Genomic DNA, 24949 nt, shown 5'->3' on the forward strand with positions numbered 1-24949 from the left:
GATCCATGATCACATGATCCCGTCAGCAACCACCGAACCAATCAACAGTGCAGGAGAGGACGAGGGGCGGAGCCCGTGATGTCACAGGAGGGGGAGGGGTTAAAGTGCAAATGCGAAAAAGGAAAAAGAAACAGAAACGTGTGCCTTTATTGAACAGCCATCATCCGCTCAACGCTAATCAGTTCAGTTGATTTTTTACTTTTAGTTTATTTTATTTCAGTTAATCTTTTTTTTTATTTCACAAACTCTAATTTGAAACATTAACAAAAACTAGAAACTAGCTAATCATGCTAGAAACATGCTAACAACTTACTAATCATGAGAAACATGTTAGAAACATGCTAGCAACTTGCTAATCATGCTAGAAACATGTAAGAAACATGCTAATCATACTGGAAACTTGTTAGCAACTTGCTAATTATGCTAGAAACATGCTAGAAACATGCTAACAACTTACTAATCATGAGAAACATGCTAGCAACTTGCTAATCATGCTAGAAACATGCTATAAACTAGCTAATCATGCTAAAAACTAGCTAATCATGCTAGAAACATGCTAGCAACTTGCTAATTATGCTAATAACATGCTAGCAACTTACTAATCACGCTAGAAACATACTAGCAACTTGCTAGCCAGGCTAGAAACATGTTAGAAACATGCCAACAACTTGTTAATCATGCTAGAAACATGTTAACAACTTGCTAATTATGCTAATAACATGCTAGCAACGTACTAATCATGCTAGAAACTAGCTAATCATGCTAGAAACATGTAAGAAACATGCTAATCATACTGGAAACTTGTTAGCAACTTGCTAATTATGCTAGAAACATGCTATAAACTAGCTAATCATGCTAAAAACTAGCTAATCATGCTAGAAACATGCTAGCAACTTGCTAGTCAGGCTAGAAACATGTTAGAAACATGCTAATTACGCTAATAACATGCTAGCAACTTACTAATCATGTTAGAAACTAGCTAATCACGCTAGAAACATACTAGCAACTTGCAAGCCAGGCTAGAAACATGTTAGAAACATGCCAACAACTTGCTAATTATGCTAGAAACATGCTAGCAACTTGCTAATCATGCTAGAAACATACTAAAAACTTGCTAATCATGTTAAAAACATGTGAATAAAATGCCAATCATGCTAGAAACATGTTAGCAACTTGCTAATGTCATGCTGATTATGCGAGTAACATGTTAATTGCGTTAGAAACATGCTAGCAACATGTTAACAACTTGCTAATCATGCTAAAAACATGCTAATAACTTGCTAATGGCATGCTAATAATGCAAAAACATGTTAATCATGCTAGAAACATACTAAACATGCTAAAAAATTGTTAGAATCATGTTAACTACATTCTAATTCATCCTAGCACCATGCTAATATTCTAATCTATCTATATAAAGTTCGAAACTTTAAGCTTTTACAGCTGCTTTAAACTTTTAAGCTAGGCTTTCTCCAGCCAACCTAAGTCTTGACAAACTTTTTAATCTAGTTACAAGTTTTATATTTTGTGATCAAAAAATATGTTGCAGGTGAAACACCAGAGTCGTGATGCACATAAGTCATAGATTGATGCTGAGATGGCTGTTCAATATCCGGTCGCCGCGGTCACCCCATGCTAGCGTGTTTTCAGCAGATATGGTGTGATGTAGGTGAGCTCAAGCAGACGAGGCGGCGGTTAGTCCATCACTGGAGCCAAAAGCAAGCAAAGCTCCAAGCTGCTGTTAGAAGTGTTTATTGATCAGCGCGTGCCTGTCAATCAATCGATCGATCGATCAGATCAATCAGAGACAGTGATACACAGCGTGCCGGCCATCAACACACACACACACACACACACACACACACACACACACACACACACACACACACACACACACACACACACACACACACACACACACCTGCTTCAGGCGCTGCATCAAGAGCAGCCTCAACTAGTCCTGAGGAAAGAGAGAGAGTGAAAACAACACGTTCGTCATGCAAATACAGGAGGAAAGAAGGCAGAAACAAGTCACGCATGAAGACGGACACAGTCTGCATCTGTTTGTGTGTTTGCTGTTAAAAGCGTCTCGGGATTCTCCTGCGGGGAGTTTGGCACGTCATGCACTGGACCTGAAAACATCTGAAGGCCTGTCCACACCAAACGTGCCGATAAAACAACAACAAATCTTGCATTTTGAGAGACGTTTGGAACGTAAACGAAAGTGATGTTACTGTTAGCTAAAACTAAAAACTATTTGATATTTTAGATATATAAACTATAAATAAATAAAACTATTAATAATAATAATTTAACAAATAAAATGAAAAAACATTATTATTATTATTATACATGTAATTTAATAAAAAAAATAATAATAAAATAAAAAATAAAAAAATTAACTAAAATTAGAAATTTACTTGGTAACTAACTAAAATAAACAAGTACTAAAACTACTATTTCAGCTACTAAACCTCAAGTAAAAATACATTTGAAAATGGGCTTAACTGCATTATTATTATTATTATTATTATTATTATTATTATTATTAATACAGGTTTAAACCAACATATGAATTAAAAATGATCATATGTGACCCTGGACCACAAAACCAGTCATAAGGTTACATTTTACAAAACTGAGATATATACATCATATGAAAGCCCAATAAATAAGCTTTCTATTGATGTATGGTTTGTTAGGATAGGACAATATTTGACCGAGATACATCTATTTGAAAATCTGGAATCTGAGGGTGCAAAAAAATCAAAATACTGAGAAAATCACCTTTAAAGTTGTCCAAATTAAGTTCTTAGCAATGCATATTAATAATCAAAAATTACATTTTGATATATTTACAGTAGGAATTTTACAAAAAATCTTCATGGAACATGATCTTTACTTAATTTCCTAATGATTTTTGGCATAAAAGAAAAATCTATAATTTTGACCCATACAATGTATTTTTGGCTATTGCTACAAACATACCCCAGCGACTTAAGACTGGTTTTGTGCTCCAGGGTCACATATGTAAAATATAAATAAAACTATTTTTATTATTGTAATTGTTATTATTATTAATGTGAACAAATAAAATTAAAAAACATTATTATTATAAATTATTAGATTAATAAATTAAGCTAAAATGTATTAATGTAATTAATTAATTATACAGGTTTAAACCAACATATGAACAAAAAATATTATTATATATAAAATATAAATAAAACTATTTTTATAACTATTATTAATATTTATAATGTGAACAAATACTATTAAAAACATTATTATTATTTTCAATACAATTTAATAAAAAAGAAAATAAAAGAAACATTTTACATTAATAAAACTATTATTATTATAATTATAATTATTTATTAATTAATAATACAGGTTTAAAAAAAACAAACAAATAAAAATATTATCAATAAAGTATAAAGTATGATTATTATTATTATTATTATTATTATTATTATCATTAATAATAATAATGTTTGAAACAACCTGCTTCTGGGTGAACAAATAAAATGTAAAATAACCATTATTATTATTATCTTTATAAAAAAAATGTATTTAATAAAAAATAAACTAGAAATGGTTCTAGTTTACTAAACCTCAAATAAAAATAAATGGGAAAATGGGGCCTAACTGCATTATCATTATTATTTTTATTACTATTATTATTATTAATAATAATAGTTTAATTTATTTATACTTTATTTATAATATTGTTATTCATACGCTGGGTTAAACCTGTATTATTATTATTATTATTAAATAATAATGTTTGAAACAACCTGCTTTTGGATGAACAAATACAATAAAAACATTAGTATTATTATAAAAATATACTAAATTGAAACTAAAATGGCAAAAACAGCTAAATAAATACTAGTATATAATTACTTATTATTATAGACTTTAATATACCTAATACAATATTCTTAAATAATACAATAGTATATAACCAATGCTAAAATAAATAAAAAATAATAATAAAAATGAAAACCAAACTAAAAACAGGTTACATTTCTGCATTAAATATATAATTGGTTAAATTGTGGTGTTGATTTTGGCATGACAGGCCTTGAGAATGAACACTGATTCGACCTATAAAGAAATCAACCATGAGTTAATCATCCTGCTGTGATCTTAGCCATGAGCACATAACAATCAGTGGTTATTATTCTGACATTATTTCTGTGAGATGTAAACAGCCAATAGAGCGTCAGTGATAGTGAGTCAGGTGACATACGTAGTTCCCTGGGTCCGGCGTCGTCTCTCATGGCGTCCTGTTGTCTCTGGAGCAGCTGGCGCTCGTCCTGTATCTGCTGGCGCTCCAGCTCCAGTTCACGCAGACGGCTAGCGGTGACGCTCAGCTCCTGCTCCAGATGAAGCTGCAGATCGGCTCGCTCTCGCACCTGCTGCTCCAGCGCCAGACGCTCACCTGTGTAGCCGTCGATCACACCTGACACACAAACACAACGCTGTTAGACACCACAAACACTGCTAATACTGTGCTTTCTGTGCCACATATGAAGCTGAACAGCTCTGTGTGAACAAATAAAACACGATTATCATTATTAAATAATACAGGTTTGAACCAACATATAAATAAGCAATATTAGAATAAATCAATTATAAATAAATAATACATTATTATTATTATTATTACTACTACTACTACTAATAATAATAATAATGTTTGAAAAAAAATATTATTATTAAATGAAATAATTAGGGTGAGTAAATGATTTGGGGTGGACAAATTAAATAAACATTTTATTATATATTCTAATTATCATATAGTATTAAAAAAAAAAAATAATAATAATAATAATAATAATAATAATAATAATAATTATTATTATTATTATTATTATTATTAAATAATGTTTAAAACTTTTTGGGGGAGATTTTTGGGAGAACAAATAAAAAACAAAATAAAAAACTAGTATTATTATAATTGTTGTTATAATAATAATAATAATAATAATAATAATAATAAAACAAATAAACATTATTACTATATTGTTTATTGTTATATTATGATTATTATATATTATTAAAAATAATAATAATAATAACAATAATAATAATAATTATTATAATTAAATAATGTTTAAAACTTTTTTGGGGAGATTGTTGGGAGAACAAATAAAAAACAAAATAAAAAACATTAGTATTAATAAATTACTGTTATAATAATAATAATATTAATAATAATAATAATAAAACAAATAAACATTATTACTATATTGTTTATTGTTATATTATAATTATTATATATTATTACTAAATAATAATAATAATAATAATAATAATAATAAGAAGAAGAAGAAGAATAAGAAGAAGAAGAAGAAGAAGAAGAAACAATACATGTTTGAAATGAGTAAATTTTTTTGGGTGGACAAATTAAACATTTTATTATATATTCTAATTATCATATAGTATTAAAAATAATAATAATAATAACAATAATAATAATAATTATTATAATTATTATTATTAAATAATGTTTAAAACTTTTTTGGGGAGATTGTTGGGAGAACAAATAAAAAACAAAATAAAAAACATTAGTATTAATAAATTACTGTTATAATAATAATAATATTAATAATAATAATAATAATAAAACAAATAAACATTATTACTATATTGTTTATTGTTATATTATAATTATTATATATTATTACTAAATAATAATAATAATAATAATAATAATAATAATAATAAGAAGAAGAAGAAGAAGAAGAAGAAGAAGAAGAAGAAGAAGAAGAAGAAGAAGAAGAAGAAGAAGAAGAAATACATGTTTGAAATGAGTAAATGATTTTGGGTGGACAAATTAAATTAACATTTTATTATATATTCTAATTATCATATAGTATTAAAAATAATATAATAATAATAATTATTATTATTATTATTATCATTATTATTATTATTATCATTATTATTATTATTATTATTATTATTATTATTATTATTATTATTAAATAATGTTTAAAACTTTTTGGGGGAGATTTTTGGGAGAACAAATAAAAAACAAAATAAAAAACTAGTATTATTATAATTATTGTTATAATAATAATAATAATAATAATAATAATAGTAATAATAAAACAAATAAACACTATTACTATATTGTTTATTGTTATATTATAATTATTATATATTATTACTAAATAATAATAATAAGAAGAAGAAGAAGAAGAAGAAGAAGAAGAAGAAGAAGAAGAAGAAGAAGAAGAAGAAGAAGAAGAAGAAAAAGAAGAAGAAGAAGAAGAAGAAGAAGAAGAATACATGTTTGAAATGAGTAAATGATTTTGGGTGGACAAAAAATAAAACAAATTATTATTATGTTGTTTATTGTTATATATTATAATTATTACTTAATAATAACAATATTATTATTATTAATTATTATTATCGTTATTATTATTATTATTATTATATACATATATATTTTATTTATTATTATATTTATTATTATTAACAATAATAATATTTATTATGATTATTATCGTTATTTTTATATACATATATAACTTGTTTATTATTATAATTATTATTAATAATAATAATATTTATTATTATTATCATATACATACAGATTTACACAGATATAAATATTTGTATTATTAATAGTAATAATAATTATCATTATTACTATTTGTATTATTATTGTTAATATTATATTGATATTTATTTTATATATAAAATTATACGTTACTTTATAATTATTGTTATTATTATTATTGAATATATCCTTGAAACAAAATGAGGGCGAGTGAATGATTTTTGGTTGAACAAATAAAATAAAAATGCATTATAAAAATAAATATATAACATTATTATATGTATTATATATTCTAATTAATGTATGTTAATATGATTAAATATATAAATCAGGGTTTCTGCAGATATGAACAAGTGAAATTTAAGACTTTTTAAGACCTTTTTAATACCACCTTATATGAAATTTAAGACCTAAACCTGTAATGGAAATAGATATTATATTACATGCATATGTGATACTTAATGTGTTTAATGTAAGAAGTAAACAAAATTTCATGGCTGTCATAATTAAATTTATTACTACGATAAACAGTGAACTTTTCATATCAGCAGATACTATTCCACACAAAATATCCCCATAAAAGTACCACTAGAAATATCTGATGTAAAAAAAAAAATTCTGAAGCGATTTTTTTTTTTTTTACTTTTGAAATGTATGCGTACCTTTGAAATTTATTTTATGAATTTATCAATAAATTCTAAATGGCTGTTAGCAGTGAGATTACATAATTTACACTGCAAAATTAAAAGTGAGATTAATGTTTTAAATACATTTATTGATTTATAAATATATAAATTAGAAATGTTATATAAATACTGCGATTCTGTCTGAAGACGCAGTAACTTCCACAGAGGGAGAAAAAAATCTACAGTTGTTAGCAACTGGCCTTAGCCAAGCCCTATATTCAGTTTTTTTCAAGCTAAGTATCGCTAAACTTGCACTTCCTCATAGCTAAAAAATTAAATCCATTTGACTTCTGCGGTACAATCCGAGAGAGACTCGCGCCAATAACAGAAAGCTGATTGGCTATTGCATGTTGGTCTCATTTGTAGTTTAAATACAGCAAATTATATTTGGAATAGTGAAATAAAGAACTACAACACCATGGAAACAACAGAAAGAGAATTTAAATGAGCATTAGAGGTAGCGTTACATGGACATCGGAAAAATAAGACCTGTGTAAAATTATTTAAGACCTAGAACAGCGAATTTAAGACTTTTTAAGGCCTAAAATTTTGATTTTTAAATTTGAGACTTTTTAAGACTTTTTAAGACCCCGCGGAAACCCTGATAAATGCATAAAACATGTATTATTACTATAAATAATAGCAACAGTAACAACAAAAACAGTATAAGTTTGAAAAACGTGGGTAAATGATTTTTGGTTGAACGATTTACTCTCTGCAGAATAAGCCAGTCTTTACTTGAGAGCTGGAGTTAATGTTTGTTTTTGTGAGGTAATGTTAGACAGCTGATATAAAACATAACATTTCCTTCATTTGCATGTGACGGAAACGACACACACACACACACACACACACACACACACACACACACGATGTCAGGCTGTGTATAGTTAAAAGGATGTGAACGCAACAACAAAGCATTTGTGGCCTGAATGTGTTCCAGGTCACTGATCGTCCTCTCAGTAAACTCTGTCACCTTTACCCACATTTCTGGCCATTAAAGTGTGTCACACTCAATATTTATGAGGAAAACTACACTGTAGTGTGAGACTGAGCTCCTAAACTCCACTCAACTCCATTTCCTGAAGCTGTTAGTCATTCACACACACACAAATAAGATAGTTTAGCTCATGAATATGACAGATCTCACTGTGTTTGAGCTCATTTGCAAATGAAATGAGGCCACAGTGAGCGATCAGACTAACAAAAGAGCTTCATACAACACAGCACAACCATCATGACTCATATTATATTGACTATATTAGTATATTGTGTCTAATAATGTACCATTAGTGGCTTGCCTTGATCACTAATCATAAATATGAGCAACAGTGATGCAACACAGAATGTGTTTTTGCATTGACTACACTACTTTTACATTGTTTTTCTATGTAAATATGCTCTAAATTGACGTTTTTTGCTTCTTTTGCTTCTCTAAAAACACTAAAAAATATATTTTAAAATTAAAATAAAACACTTTCTAAAAATGTATAAAATCATAAAATAAAAAATAAAATAAAAAAGTAAATGATTACAAAAATCATAAAAATATAAATAAATACATGATTTTAAAATAAAGCACATAGTAAAAATTTATAAAATAATAATAATGTAAAATTCAAACAAATGATTTTAAAATAAAAACTGATCAAATTAAAATTAAACAAAATTCTAAAAATACAAAAAATGCATTATTTGAAAAAAATATTACAAACTAATACAGTTATAAAAATGTACGATTAAAAAAATAAAATACAAACAATTAAAATAACACTAAAGTTGATCAAATGTAAAAAGTAAATCCTTAAAAAAACCAATAAACTACTATTTAAGCTGTAAAACTAAACTAAAATAATTTTAACATGAAGACAAATCAAAATAAAATAAAATTATAAAAATATAAAAAGTGCATTATTTAAAAAAATATTACAAATAATATTTTAAAAATGTAATATTAAAATTATATACAATCAAAATTACACAAAAAATGTATAAAATGTAAAAAAATAATAAAAAAAACAATAAAATATTGTTACTATATAATAGATTAATACAATAATGAAGCTGTAAAACTAAAATACAATTATTTTATAATAAAAAACAATAATAATTTATAATAATAATAATAATTTTAAATTAAAATAAGATGCAAAACCACATTCTTAATAAAAACAAATCAAAATAAAACATTTAATAAAACCTAAACAAGAATTTTAATGGTTACTTTCCGTTATTGTATACATTTTTAATTGTATCATTTTTATTTTAAAACCTTTTTTTCATTATAAGTAAATATTTTAAATTAAAATAAGATCAAAACTAAAACACTTTAAACATTGCAGTTTATTAATATTCTTTAAATGTGCCTTGTGTATTTTCCCATTCCAGCTGCAAATGTAATTATAAATGTAAATGTATTTAAAGGCAAAAAAATTCAAATTTATAGAATTATAAAAATGTACAATTAAAAAAATAATATACAAACAAACAAACAAAAAAACATGTATAAAATGTAAAAAATAAATAATTCAAATTAAATCATAAAAAACAAAGATTTTAAAATAAAAACTATCAAAATAAAATATTTAGTAAAACTTTATATAATATTTTTTATTTTTTTATAATTGTTATTAAAAAAATATATATTTTTTTTTATTATTATTATTATTATTATTATTATTATAAGCAAATAATTTTAAATTAACATAAGATGCAAAATCCCATTCTTAATAAAAACAAATAAAAATAAAACATTTAGTAAAACTTAAATCAGAATTTTAATGGTTACATTTACATTATTTTATACATTTTTAATTGTATCACTTTTATTTAAAAAAAAATATATATATATACAAACTATCAAAATAACACAAAAATGTATAAAATGTAAAAAAAAAAATTCAAAAACTTTTATTAAAAAATAAATAAATAAGAATTTTAATGGTTACATTTACATTATTTTATACATTTTTTATTGTGTCATTTTTATTTAACTTTTTTATTATAAGTAAATAATTTTAAATTAATTTAAAAAATATATACAAACTATCAAAATAACACAAAAATGTATAAAAAGTAAAAAAAACTTCAAAAAACTTTTATTAAAAAATAAATAAATTTACATTATTTTATACATTTTTATTGTATCATCTTTAACATTTTTTTATTATAAGTAAATAATTTTAAATTAATTTAAAAAATATATACAAACTATCAAAATAACACAAAAATGTATAAAAAGTAAAAAAAAACTTCAAAAAACTTTTATTAAAAAATAAATAAATTTACATTATTTTATACATTTTTTATTGTATCATCTTTAACATTTTTTTATTATAAGTAAATAATTTTAAATTAATTTAAAAAATATATACAAACTATCAAAATAACACAAAAATGTATAAAATGTAAAAAACAAAAATACTTCAAAAACGTATTAAAATATAAATAAATAAATAAATAAATAAATAAATAAATAAAAGAATTTTAATGGTTACATTTACATTATTTTCTAAATTTTTTATTGTATCATCTTTATTTAACATTTTTTATTATAAGTAAATAATTTTAAATTAATAAAAATAATATACAAACTATCAAAATAACACAAAAATGTATAAAACGTAAAAAAAATACTTCAAAAACTTTTATTAAAATATAAATAAATAAGAATTTTAATGTTACATTTACATTATTTTATACATTTTTTATTGTATCATCTTTATTTAACATTTTTTTGTTATAAGTAAATAATTTTAAATTAATTAAAAAAATATATACAAACTATCAAAATAACACAAAAATGTATAAAATGTAAAAAACAAAAACACTTCAAAAACTTTTATTAAAATATAAATAAATAAATAAATAAATAAGAATTTTAATGGTTACATTTACATCATTTTCTAAATTTTTTATTGTATCATCTTTAACATTTTTTTTATTATAAGTAAATAATTTTAAATTAAAATAAGATCAAAACTAAAATTTAAATTTAAACACTGCAGTTTATTAATATTTTTTTAAATGTGTCTTGTGTTTTTTTTTCACGTTTGTTTAATGCAAAAACACATTCACAGCACAACAGCTGCAAATGTAATTGTAAATGTATTTAAAGATGCCAGTTGTAAAGCGTTCAGATGCAAGAGTGTTTGACAGACGTACAAACATAAGCTCGTCTGCTGTATTTGGAGCGGCTGAGTACAGACACGCAGCTAAAATAACTACATAAAGAGACGATCAAACCACATGCAACACACTCACATCACGTTACACAGACATTCAGGTCACCACAATTGACAAGATTACAGGCTAATTAAACGTAAACGGCACCTTTAATGACCCACCACACCTGTTTTATAGTGAAAACACTGAGATGTGCTGGAATTACAGTCAGCTGATGTTCACTGATGGATTGGTGTCAGCAGAGCAAACATTCGCGGGAAACACTCCCTTCACAAACCATCAGCATGTGAGCGAACATCACTGTGTGTTTAGTGCTCATCAACGCCGGCGGATCGTCTCGTGATCCGACCACGTAAACGTTTAGTGCTAAACAGCACACTAAAGCTCATTCGGACATTTACGACGTGGCAATTCACACACACTACAGTGTAACCTGGACTACACACTACAAATGTGGCTCTGTCTCAACACAGTCTGAATGTCCAGCTGCTGGTGTGTGTGTGTGTGTGTGTGTGTGTGTGTGTGTGTGTGTGTGTGTGTGTGTGTGTGTGTGTGTGTGTGTGTGTGTGTGTGTGTGTGTTTGTTAAAGAACCAGTCACTGCTGTCACCGACAGACACACAAACACACTGAGAGCAGTGAGACTGTGATCAATCAACAGATTGTCCTGAGCATCTTCAGAAGTGAACACTGACTCTTGTTGTCGTTTGCTAAAGCGGGTTTTGTGAGGAAACTATAGGTGGCTTGAGTAATGAAAATAGCTGTTAATGAATGAAACCATAACAATGTAAAATTGGAAATGTAATAAAAACAATCATACATGTATAAAAATAAATTATAAATAATAATAAATGATAAAACACTTAATATCGTAATTAAAAACCATTTTCGAAATTTCAAATCAAAATAAAATAAAACAATTCTAAAAATAAAAAAGTGCACTATAAAATTATAAAAATGCACAATTAAAAAAATAATTTACAATCAAAATAACACAAACATGTATAAAATGTAAAAAATAAATTCTTAAACTATAAAATATTATTATTACAGATTAATACAGTAATGAAGCTGTAAAACTAAAATATAAAAATGCTATACATTTTTTTTAATTGTACATTTGTATCTTTTTATTAATTTGCAACATTTTTAGAATTTTGTTTTATTTTATTATGATTTGAAAATAATTTTATTTTAGTTTTACAGCTTCGTTATTGTATTATCCTGTAGTAATATTATTTTATTGTTTTTTAAGAATTAGTTTTTTAAATTGTATACATTTTTCGTGTAATTTTAATTGTACATTTGTATCATTTTATTAATTTGTAACATTTTTATTTCAAATAATGTATGTTTTGTATTTTTAGAATTTTGTTTTATTTCATTATAATTTGTTTTTATTTCAAAATAATTTTATTTTTACAGCTTAGTTATTGTATTAATATGTAGTAATATTATTTCGTTTTTATTTATTAATTTATTTGTTAAATTGTATACATTTTTCGTGTTAATTTAATCATTTATTTTTTTAATTGTACATTTTTATAATTTTATTAATTTTTGTAATATTTGTTTCAAATAATGCACATTTTGTATATTTATAATTTAGTTTTATTTCAAAATAATTTAATTTTAGTTTACAGCTTCATTATTGTATTAATCTGTAGTAATAATATTTTATTGTCTTTTAAGAATTTATTTGTTACATTGTATAGAGTTTCCGTGTTATTTTAATAGTATATTTTTTTAATTTTACATTTATATAATTTTATTAATTAATGTAATTTTTTTTGTTTCAAATAATGCACGTTTTGTATTTTTAGAATTTAGTTTTATTTTAAAATAACTTTATTTTAGTTTTACTTTATTATTGTATTAATCTGTAGTAGTAATATTTTATAAACAATATATATCAAAAAACCAACAAAACACTCTATCTACAGAAATGCACACATTTACGACTATGTAATAAAGTCTGGTTAGACCAAAGTTAGTGTATGTACGCATTTGGAGAGCGTTCTTTCACTGCATCAATCAGTCTATTAATATGCATATATGGGGCAGAAAATCTATATATGTATATAATTTCATATAGTTATAATATCACACAAAGAGTGCTGTTTTTTCAAATGTGCATTACCACAGTATATTCAATAAACAATAAGAGACTTGTGTACATTTTAGACCCCATATTGGCTGTTTTTGCTCTATTTCACCAACAAAAATAAAACCAAACACAGCCTCAGAGCAACATGCCAGTGTTTCGTTCCTGAATGAATCAAGCGTTTCAATGATTAGCTTCAATCACAATGACTCACTTATTAACATTGACTTACTGCCACCTACTGGTGCTTTAAATTTCATATTTAAAGTGTCTTTTAATTTTTTAAATAATTTCAAATATCCCTATTCAACATTTTATGTTTAAAATATGATTATTTCTGCATTTGTAACTGCAGGTTAAAGCATTCCATGTGTCTCTGAGCTTCATCAAACAGTGTGGAAATACATCGAAATGCACCTTAGATACAACTTCTGCCGTACACCGTACTGTCAAAACCTTTACGAGCAAACACAAGCCACCTCTTCGACACACTCACATGCTTCCAGCACATCCTTAAACACACACAGACCAACCTTCAGCCCTGTGCAGCTCCAGTGCCAGCTGCTCCCGCGCCCGCGCCTCCTCTGCCACACGCTCCTGCAGCTCCTCCTGTCTGCGCTGCAGCTCCTCCATCTCCTCATTGTGCCTGAACTTCTCCCTCATCAGCTCCGTCTGCGTGATCCGCGCATGCTCCAGCTGATGGACACAGAGACAGAATATCATCTATATGGTCAGAATATGGTCAAAAACAAATAAGCTGGCATTGTGTGTCGTGTAAACCTGATTCAGAATATGACCTGCAATACAAAACGCTGGTTTATATCTGCACAAGACCAACAGCTTCTATGCTTCTATGAGACACAAGCAGTGGAGTAGATGAACAGTTTTTGGAGCAGATTCTTATTTGTGACCCTGGACCACAAAACCAGTCATAAGGTTAAATTTGACAAAACTGAGATTTATACATCATATGAAAGCTCAATAAATAAGCTTTCCATTGATGTATGGTTTGTTAGGATCCGACAATATTTGGCCGAGATACAGCTATTTGAAATCAGAAATCTGAGGATGCAAAAAAAATCAAAAATCCTGAGAAAATCACCTTTAAAGTTGTCCAAATTAGGTTCTTAACAATGCATATTACAAATCAAAAATTACATTTTGATATATTTACAGTAGGAATTTTACAAAAAATCTTCATGGAACATGAACTTTACTTAATTTCTTAATGATTTTTGGCATAAAAGAAAAATCAATAATTTTGACCCATACAATGTATTTTTGGCTATTGCTACAAATATACCCCAGCGACTTAAGACTGGTTTTGTGCTCCAGGGTCACATATATATATAAAAAAAATAATCAACATCTATCAAAAAAAAAAAAAAGACGAGCAGAGCATCATAAGAGTCTCACGGCCTTATAGTGCAATTCTTTATGATTTTGAGGTGCATGAATGTTTTGTTTTTATTTGGATTGTTTTTATTGTAAAAATAAAGAATTAAGTTTAATTTAGTATGTTTATGATTTTATAAATTGTAAAGCGTTTTATTTTGATTGTTTTTATTTTTACATTTATTTTGACATTTTCTATGACTATGGTTTTTACTTTTTATTTTGATTGTTTTTATTGTAAACAACTAAATCATTTTCATTGAGCATTTGCATGATTTTATTTTTTTTCTAAGTGTTTTATTTTGATTGTCTTATTGTAAAAAAAAAATATTAATTTTAATTATTTTCATGATTGTACTGATTTTTACTAAATGTTTTATTTGGATTGTTTTTATTGCAAAAATAAAGAATTAAGTTTAATTTAGCATGTTTATGATTTTATAAATTGCAAAGTGTTTCATTTTGACTGTTTTTATTTTTACATTAATTTTAATTTGACATTTTCTATGACTATGATTTTTACTAAATGTTTTATTTTGATTGTTTTTATTGTAAACAACTAAATTTTCATTGAGCATTTGCATAATTTTATATTTTTTAATATAAGTGTTTTATTTTGATTGTCTTATTGTAAAAAAAAAAAAAATTTTACTAAGTGTTTTATTTTGATTGTTTTTATTTGAAAACAGTAAGAAAATCGTTTGTATTGTAAAAAAATATATTTAAAATATTTTAATTCAACATTTTCTTGATTTTATAAAAGTGTTTTATTTTGTTTTGTTTTGTTTTATTTTAAAATCATTTACTTTAATTTTACATATTTTATGACTTGTTTAATTGTTACTAAATGTTTTATTTGGATAATTCTTTATTTTTACAATAAAAACAAAGTTTAATTTAGCATGTTTATGATTTTATAAATTGTAAAGTGTTTTATTTTGATTGTTTTTATTTTTACATTTATTTTAATTTGACATTTTCTATGACTATGGTTTTTACTAAATGTTTTATTTTGATTGTTTTTATTGTAAACAACTAAATCATTTTCATTTATTTCTGTGGTTAAATAAAACATTTAGTAAAAATGAGTCAAGTCATAAAAATGTAAATTAAAATAAATGATTTCAAAATAAAATCCAAATAAAAAACTTAGAAAAAATAAAATAAAAACATGAAAATGCTCAATTAAAATAAATGATTTAAAAAAATAAATAAAAATAAAATAAAACACTTAGAAAAATTTATAAAATCAGGAAAATGCTTAAATTAAAATTAATACATTTTTACAATAAAAAAATGTATTAATTTTAATTTAAGCATTTTCCTGATTTTATAAATTTTTCTAAGTGTTTTATTTTATTTTTATTTATTTTTTTAAATCATTTATTTTAATTGAGCATTTTCATGTTTTTATTTTATTTTTTCTAAGTTTTTTATTTGGATTTTATTTTGAAATCATTTATTTTAATTTACATTTTTATGACTTGACTCATTTTTACTAAATGTTTTATTTAACCACAGAAATAAATTCCACTTAACTGTATATTAACACAAAAAACAGTTAATTTAAATCATAATAATATTTAACAATTTTACAGCATTTTAAATCAACCTGACCTCAAACTTTTGAATCACTTTATGTCAACAAGCTCATATTCATGCATTTGATGGTGTTCATGTGGTCAGAGCTGCTTCAAAAATTCAACAAAAGCCGGCATTTCTCTGTCACGACGGCGAGCCTGATCTCATGTGACCAGAGTCTGAACACAAACATTATGTTTTATTTTGATGTTTTTACAGTAAAAAATGTATTCATTTAATTTTCAATAATTAAATTTTTTTTTTATTTTACTATTTGTTTAAGTGTTTTATTTAGTTTTTTATTTTAAAATCATTTGCTTTAATTTGATATATTTTATGGCTTGGTTATTCTTTACTATTTATTGTAAAAAATGTACAAATTTTAATTGAGCATTTTCATGATTTTACTATTTTTTTCTAAGTGTTTTATTTTAAATGTTTTTATTTAAAAAATGATTTGAATTTTTATTTAATTATTTATTTTAACTATTTTTTTTATGATTTTTCTGTCTATTTTAAAGTTTTTTACTAAATGTTTCATTTAAATTTTTTTTTTTGCTTTAAAAGTTTTACAATTCTGTAACACTTTCTAAATGTAGCGTTCTAAATATTCTAAATATAGCGTTTTAACGATGCTGAAAATACAGCTTCGATCACAGAAATAAATTACATTTAACTAAACAGTCACACAAAAAACAGCTATTTTAAATCATAATAATATTTAACAATTTTACAGCATTTTAAATCAACCTGACCTCAAACTTTTGAATCACTTCATAACTTTATGTTTTCATAGTAAAAAATGTATTCATTTAATTTTCAATAATTAAAAAAAATTATTTTACTATTTATTTAAGTGTTTTATTTAGTTTTTTATTTTAAAATCATTTGCTTTAATTTGATATATTTTATGGCTTGGTTATTCTTTACTATTCATTGTAAAAAATGTACAAATTTTAATTGAGCATTTTCATGATTTTACTATTTTTTTCTAAGTGTTTTATTTTAAATGTTTTTATTTAAAAAATGATTTGAATTTTTATTTAATTATTTATTTTAACTATTTTTTTTATGATTTTTCTGTCTATTTTAAAGTTTTTTACTAAATGTTTCATTTAAATTTTTTTTTTTGCTTTAAAAGTTTTACAATTCTGTAACACTTTCTAAATGTAGCGTTCTAAATATTCTAAATATAGCGTTTTAACGATGCTGAAAATACAGCTTCGATCACAGAAATAAATTACATTTAACTAAACAGTCACACAAAAAACAGCTATTTTAAATCATAATAATATTTAACAATTTTACAGCATTTTAAATCAACCTGACCTCAAACTTTTGAATCACTTCATAACTTTATGTTTTCATAGTAAAAAATGTATTCATTTAATTTTCAATAATTAAAAAAAATTATTTTACTATTTATTTAAGTGTTTTATTTAGTTTTTTATTTTAAAATCATTTGCTTTAATTTGATATATTTTATGGCTTGGTTATTCTTTACTATTCATTGTAAAAAATGTACAAATTTTAATTGAGCATTTTCATGATTTTACTATTTTTTTCTAAGTGTTTTATTTTAAATGTTTTTATTTAAAAAATGATTTGAATTTTTATTTAATTATTTATTTTAACTATTTTTTTTATGATTTTTCTGTCTATTTTAAAGTTTTTTACTAAATGTTTCATTTAAATTTTTTTTTTTGCTTTAAAAGTTTTACAATTCTGTAACACTTTCTAAATGTAGCGTTCTAAATATTCTAAATATAGCGTTTTAACGATGCTGAAAATACAGCTTCGATCACAGAAATAAATTACATTTAACTAAACAGTCACACAAAAAACAGCTATTTTAAATCATAATAATATTTAACAATTTTACAGCATTTTAAATCAACCTGACCTCAAACTTTTGAATCACTTCATAACTTTATGTTTTCATAGTAAAAAATGTATTCATTTAATTTTCAATAATTAAAAAAAATTATTTTACTATTTATTTAAGTGTTTTATTTAGTTTTTTATTTTAAAATCATTTGCTTTAATTTGATATATTTTATGGCTTGGTTATTCTTTACTATTTATTGCAAAAAATGTACAAATTTTAATTGAGCATTTTCAAGATTTTACTATTTTTTTCTAAGTGTTTTATTTTAAATGTTTTTATTAAAAAAAAGATTTGAATTTTTATTTAATTATTAATTTTAATTATAATTTTTTAAATGATTTTTCTGTCTATTTTAAAGTTTTTTACTAAATGTTTCATTAAAAAATTTTTTTTGCTTTAAAAGTTTTACAATTCTGTAACACTTTCTAAATATAGCATTCTAACGATGCTGAAAATACAGCTTCGATCACAGAAATAAATTACATTTAACTAAATAGTCACACAAAAAACAGCTATTTTAAATCATAATAATATTTAACAATTTTACAGCATTTTAAATCAACCTGACCTCAAACTTTTGAATCACTTCATAACTTTATGTTTTTATAGTAAAAAATGTATTCATTTAATTTTCAATAATTAAAAAAAATATATTTTACTATTTATTTAAGTGTTTTATTTAGTTTTTTATTTTAAAATCATTTGCTTTAATTTGATATATTTTATGGCTTGGTTATTCTTTACTATTCATTGTAAAAAATGTACAAATTTTAATTGACCATTTTCATGATTTTACTATTTTTTTCTAAGTGTTTTATTTTAAATGTTTTCATTAAGAAAATGATTAGAATGTTTATTTAATTATTTATTTTAATTATAATTTTTTTATGATTTTTCTGTCTATTTTAAAGTTTTTTACTAAATGTTTCATTTAATTTTTTTTTTTTTGCTTTAAAAGTTTTACAATTCTGTAACACTTTCTAAATATAGCGTTCTAAATATTCTAAATATAGCGTTTTAACGATGCTGAAAATACAGCTTCGATCACAGAAATAAATTACATTTAACTAAACAGTCACACAAAAAACAGCTATTTTAAATCATAATAATATTTAACAATTTTACAGCATTTTAAATCAACCTGACCACAAACTTTTGAATCACTTCATAACTTTATGTTTTTATAGTAAAAAATGTATTCATTTAATTTTCAATAATTAAAAAATATATATATTACTATTTATTTAAGTGTGTTATTTAGTTTTTTTATTTTAAAATCATTTGCTTTAATTTGATATATTTTATGGCTTGGTTATTCTTTACTATTTATTGTAAAAAATGTACAAATTTTAATTGAGCATTTCATGATTTTACTATTTTTTTTAAGTTTTTTTATTTTAAATGTTTTTATTAAAAAAATGATTTGAATTTTTATTTAATTATTTATTTTAATTATAATTTTTTTATGATTTTTCTGTCTATTTTAAAGTTTTTTACTAAATGTTTCATTTAAAAAAAAAAATTTTGCTTTAAAAGTTTTACAATTCTGTAACACTTTCTAAATGTAACACTTTCTAAATATAGCGTTCTAAAATTGTTCTAAAATGTTCAAAAATTCAACAAAAGCCGGCATTTCTCCGTCACAACGGCGAGCCTGATCTCGAGTCTGAACACAAACATTACTAAATGTTTTATTTTGATGTTTTTATAGTAAAAAAATGTATTCATTTAATTTTCAATAATTAAAAAAATATATATTTTACTATTTATTTAAGTGTTTTATTTTGTTTTTTATTTTAAAAATAATTTGCTTTAATTTGATATATTTTATGGCTTGGTTATTCTTTACTATTCATTGTAAAAAAAGGTACAAATTTTAATTGACCACTTTCATGATTTTACTATTTTTTTCTAAGTGTTTTATTTTAAATGCTTTTATTAAAAAAATGATTTGAATTTTTATTTAATTATTTATTTTAATTATAATTTTTTTATGATTTTTCTGTCTATTTTAAAGTTTTTTACTAAATGTTTCATTTAATTTTTTTTTTTTTTGCTTTAAAAGTTTTACAATTCTGTAACACTTTCTAAATATAGCGTTCTAAATATTCTAAATATAGCGTTTTAACGATGCTGAAAATACAGCTTCGATCACAGAAATAAATTATATTTAACTAAACAGTCACACAAAAAACAGCTATTTTAAATCATAATAATATTTAACAATTTTACAGCATTTTAAATCAACCTGACCTCAAACTTTTGAATCACTTCATAACTTTATGTTTTCATAGTAAAAAATGTATTCATTTAATTTTCAATAATTAAAAAAAATTATTTTACTATTTATTTAAGTGTTTTATTTAGTTTTTTATTTTAAAATCATTTGCTTTAATTTGATATATTTTATGGCTTGGTTATTCTTTATTTATTGCAAAAAATGTACAAATTTTAATTGAGCATTTTCATGATTTTACTATTTTTTTCTAAGTGTTTTATTTTAAATGTTTTATTTAAAAAATGATTTGAATTTTTATTTAATTATTTATTTTAATTATACTTTTTTATGATTTTTCTGTCTATTTTAAAGTTTTTTACTAAATGTTTCATAATTTTTTTTTTTGCTTTAAAAGTTTTACAATTCTGTAACACTTTCTAAACATAACACTTTCTAAATATAGCGTTCTAAATATTATAAATATGTGACCCTGGAGCACAAAACCAGTCTTAAGTCGCTGGGGTATATTTGTAGCAATAGCCAAAAATACATTGTATGGGTCAAAATTATAGATTTTTCTTTTATGTCAAAAATCATTAGGAAATTAAGTAAAGATCATGTTCCATGAAGATTTTTTGTAAAATTCCTACTGTAAACCTATCCAAATGTAATTTTTGATTAGTAATATGCATTGTTAAGAGCTTAATTTGGACAACTTTAAAGGTGATTTTCTCAGTATTTTGATTTTTTGCACCCTCAGATTCCAGATTTTCAAATAGATGTATCTCGGCCAAATATTGTCCTATCATAACAAACCATACATCAATAGGAAGCTTATTTATTGAGCTTTCATATGATGTATATATCTCAGTTTTGTAAAATTTAACCTTATGACTGGTTTTGTGGTCCAGGGTCACATATAGCGTTCTAACGATGCTGAAAATACAGCTTCGATCACAGAAATAAATTACATTTAACTAAACAGTCCCACAAAACCAGCTATTTTAAATCATCATAATATTTAACAATTTTACAGCATTTTAAATCAACCTGACCTCAAACTTTTGAATCACTTTATGCCAACAAGCTCATATTCATGCATTTGATGGTGTTCATGTGGTCAGAGCTGCTTCAAAAATTCAACAAAAGCCGGCATTTCTCCGTCACGACGGCGAGCCTGATCTCGTGTGACCAGAGTCTGAACACAAAACACACACAAACACACCCAGGAATCTCATTACAGCTCCGCCAACGTGTACAAAAGCTCCCGGGAGTCTTATCTAACTATATGCGCTATAAAACCTTTCCTCCAAAGGTCAAAAGCAGAGCTAGAGCTGAAAGTCTTACGGTATACGGAGGGGTAGGCAGGGAGATCTTGGACACCACTTTGAGCAGATGTCCATTGTCGCGCTGGTTGACGTGCGAGATCTGCGTCTGAACCACGACGGCGTTCTTCTCGTTCAGCAGGTGGCTGAGAGGAAAGGGTCGAGGCAGCGGGATGCGCGACTCCACCTCGTAAATATCCATATCCTGGCTCTCCAGCCAGCCGTCGCGCAGGACCTGCGAGTCCCAGTACGTCCGATACGAATCCATGTCTTCTGCTCTAAACCGAGATGTTTGAGAGTCGGCTCGTCGTCAGGAGCGAGTTAATCGGAGCGAACATCTCTATGGCAGTGTCCCGCAGGAAGGTAAACACACACAGATCTCACATGGCTGCTCTGGAAGAACCAGCTCCGTGTGAATCCGAGTCGATCACGAGTAGAAACTCAACTCCAACCTGTTGCTAGAATCCTAGTTTGTGTGGCTCACTTTCTCTCCTGCTGGAAACTCATTAACAATTCCATGCTTCCGTGGCAACGGTCCTCTGGGAAAACGCGGGGCTCGTTAACGACCGACGGGGGAGAGACACTCACTCTATACACTCTCTCTCTCTCTCTGTCTCTCTCTCTCTCGCTCTGTCAGCTCTGTCAGCCGGAGCAAACTCTTCCTGGTTTGTGGACATGTGCGGGATACGTCGAGGGTAAAGGCGGAGCCGTGACGCCTGCAGGTGATTTGACACACACACCCTGCCCGAGCCTGTCCGACTGGATTCCTCATAAGCCACAACTAAATGGTTTAAGCTTTATAATGCGTTCACAATCTCCAAACTGTGATGACATTCCTGGTGCGTTTGAGTTCTGTTGAATTCTTAATATATTTATGTGTGTGATCAGCTATTTCTCATTGAGGTGAGACACTGCGGGTGAACAGGGTGAAAGATTTAACTAATGGTTATCGCCTTGCTGACCCGGATGATCGAGTACTTCGATAATCGCAAACATTTTTTGTATTACAAGTTTTCAAAAATGTTAGGTTTAATATGCAAATGACTCACTATTTAATTAAGTGTGCGCTAATTTGAATGCATTTCTAGGTCAGGTCAGTTTTAAAACTCTAATTTTTTTACAGAGGGGATTTTGTCACTCCATAATTCAGAGAAAACCTTGAACAGACAGAAAAACAAGTATTAAATTTATAAAATGTTGTATAAAATCAAGCAAACTATATGTGACCCTGGACCACAAAACCAGTCATAAGGTTAAATTTTACAAAACTGAGATGTATGCAACATATGAAAGCTCAATAAATAAGCTTTCTATTGATGTATGGTTTGTTAGGATAGGACAATATTTGGCTGAGATGCATCTATTTGAAAATCTGGAATCTGAGGGTGCAAAAAATCAAAAGACTGAGAAAATCACCTTTAAAGTTGTCCAAATTAGGTTCTTAGCAATGCATATTACTAATCAAAAATTACATTTTGATATATTTATAGTAGGAATTTTACAAAAAATCTTCATGGAACATGATCTTTACTTAATTTCCTAATGATTTTTGGCATAAAAGAAAAATCTAGAATTTTGACCCATACAATGTATTTTTGGCTATTGCTACAAATATACCCCAGCGACTTAAGACTGGTTTTGTGCTCCAGGGTCACATATATGAACAGATGCCTCTGTAAAAGCCTTCAGGATATAGACAGGAATAAAAATGCTCAGTGTGGTGTGTGTAAGTGCTACTGAAGTGGAGATTTATGGCTCAGTGTAGGAGAAAAAACTCTTGGCCTTTAAAAATCTGTATTGTAATTGAAATCTATTGACACAAATAGATAAAGTGCTATAAAAGAAACACTTCACAGTGTCTTTTGGGTGTTTTCTTTCCACTAGTCTGAAAAAACACTTTATGAAACACCAGAAAGCCCCAAATCTTAAACTTGACAGGTGCATGAAAAAACTGTTTATGCCTTAAATAAATGTAAAAAAAAAAAAAAAAACTGGCATTCAAAAGTTTGTGATTGGTGTGATTTTTGACGTTTTTTTAAAGAAGTCTCTTCTGCTCATCAAGGCTGTATTTATTTGATTAAAATACAGGAAAAAAACTGTTTTATTGTGAAACATTATTGCAGTTTAAAATACTGATTTTCTATTTAAATAAAAAATTTTCTTTACAATTTTTAATAAAGATACTTTAAAATATGATTTATTCCTGTGATGCATCATTACCCCAGTCTTCAGTTTCACACAGCTCTTCAGAAATCATTCTAATATGCTGATTTATTACTTTTATTATCAATGAGAAATATGTAAAAAAAGAGAGAAAAAAAGATTGAATAAAATAAATAAACAATTAAAATTTTAATTTTAATTAGAAAAATGATTAAAAATAATATAATAATAAAATAATTGGTGCATAACTCTTTATTTTATTAATTATACAACTATATATATATATATATCATAGTCATTCATAATTTTGTTGTGGTCCATGTATAATTAATAAGGAATATGTGAAAACTAGGAAAAATGTTTTTTAAAAAAATTAAACTAAATAAATAAATAAATAAATAATTTTTGAGAGTCTAACAGGACTTAACATGGCTATATTCATAAAAACAGAAAAAAACTGTATTATTGCAGTTTAAAATAATGGTTTTCTATTTGAATATATTTTAAAATATAATTTATTTCTTCAGTGTCACATGATCCTTCAGAAATCATTCTAATATACTGATTTATTACTTTTATTATCAATGAGAAATGTGAAAAATTGAAAAAAAAAAAAAATTAAAATAAAAAAATAAACTAAATAAATATAAAAAGTTAATTTTTGAGTGTAACGGGACTTAAAATGGCTATATTCATAATAAGAAACGTGAAAAACTGAAAAAAATATTTAAAAACTAAACTAAATTAATTAATAAATAATAAATAAAAAGTTAATTTTTGAGAGTGTAACAGGACTTAAAATTGTATGAGAAACCAGAAAAATAGA

General features: G+C 25.2%; 1 protein-coding gene across 1 annotated transcript in view; it reads right to left on the reverse strand.

Annotated features, from left to right (window-relative positions):
- LOC141289453 (A-kinase anchor protein 9-like) overlaps nucleotides 1-23389 on the reverse strand; it is a 67665-nt gene extending 44276 nt beyond the window's left edge. Inside the window, exons 1-4 of the mRNA XM_073821546.1 lie at nucleotides 21983-23389; nucleotides 14087-14249; nucleotides 4256-4468; nucleotides 1922-1960 (exon numbers count right to left, since the gene is read on the reverse strand). Coding sequence (XP_073677647.1) covers nucleotides 1922-1960; nucleotides 4256-4468; nucleotides 14087-14249; nucleotides 21983-22228 — 661 coding nt within the window. The 5' untranslated portion in view covers nucleotides 22229-23389. The remainder of the gene's footprint in view (nucleotides 1-1921; nucleotides 1961-4255; nucleotides 4469-14086; nucleotides 14250-21982) is intronic.
- Between the last annotated feature and the right edge of the window lie 1560 nt (nucleotides 23390-24949).

Source organism: Garra rufa, chromosome 17 (genome assembly GCF_049309525.1).
Source record: "Garra rufa chromosome 17, GarRuf1.0, whole genome shotgun sequence".
NCBI lineage: Eukaryota > Metazoa > Chordata > Actinopteri > Cypriniformes > Cyprinidae > Garra > Garra rufa.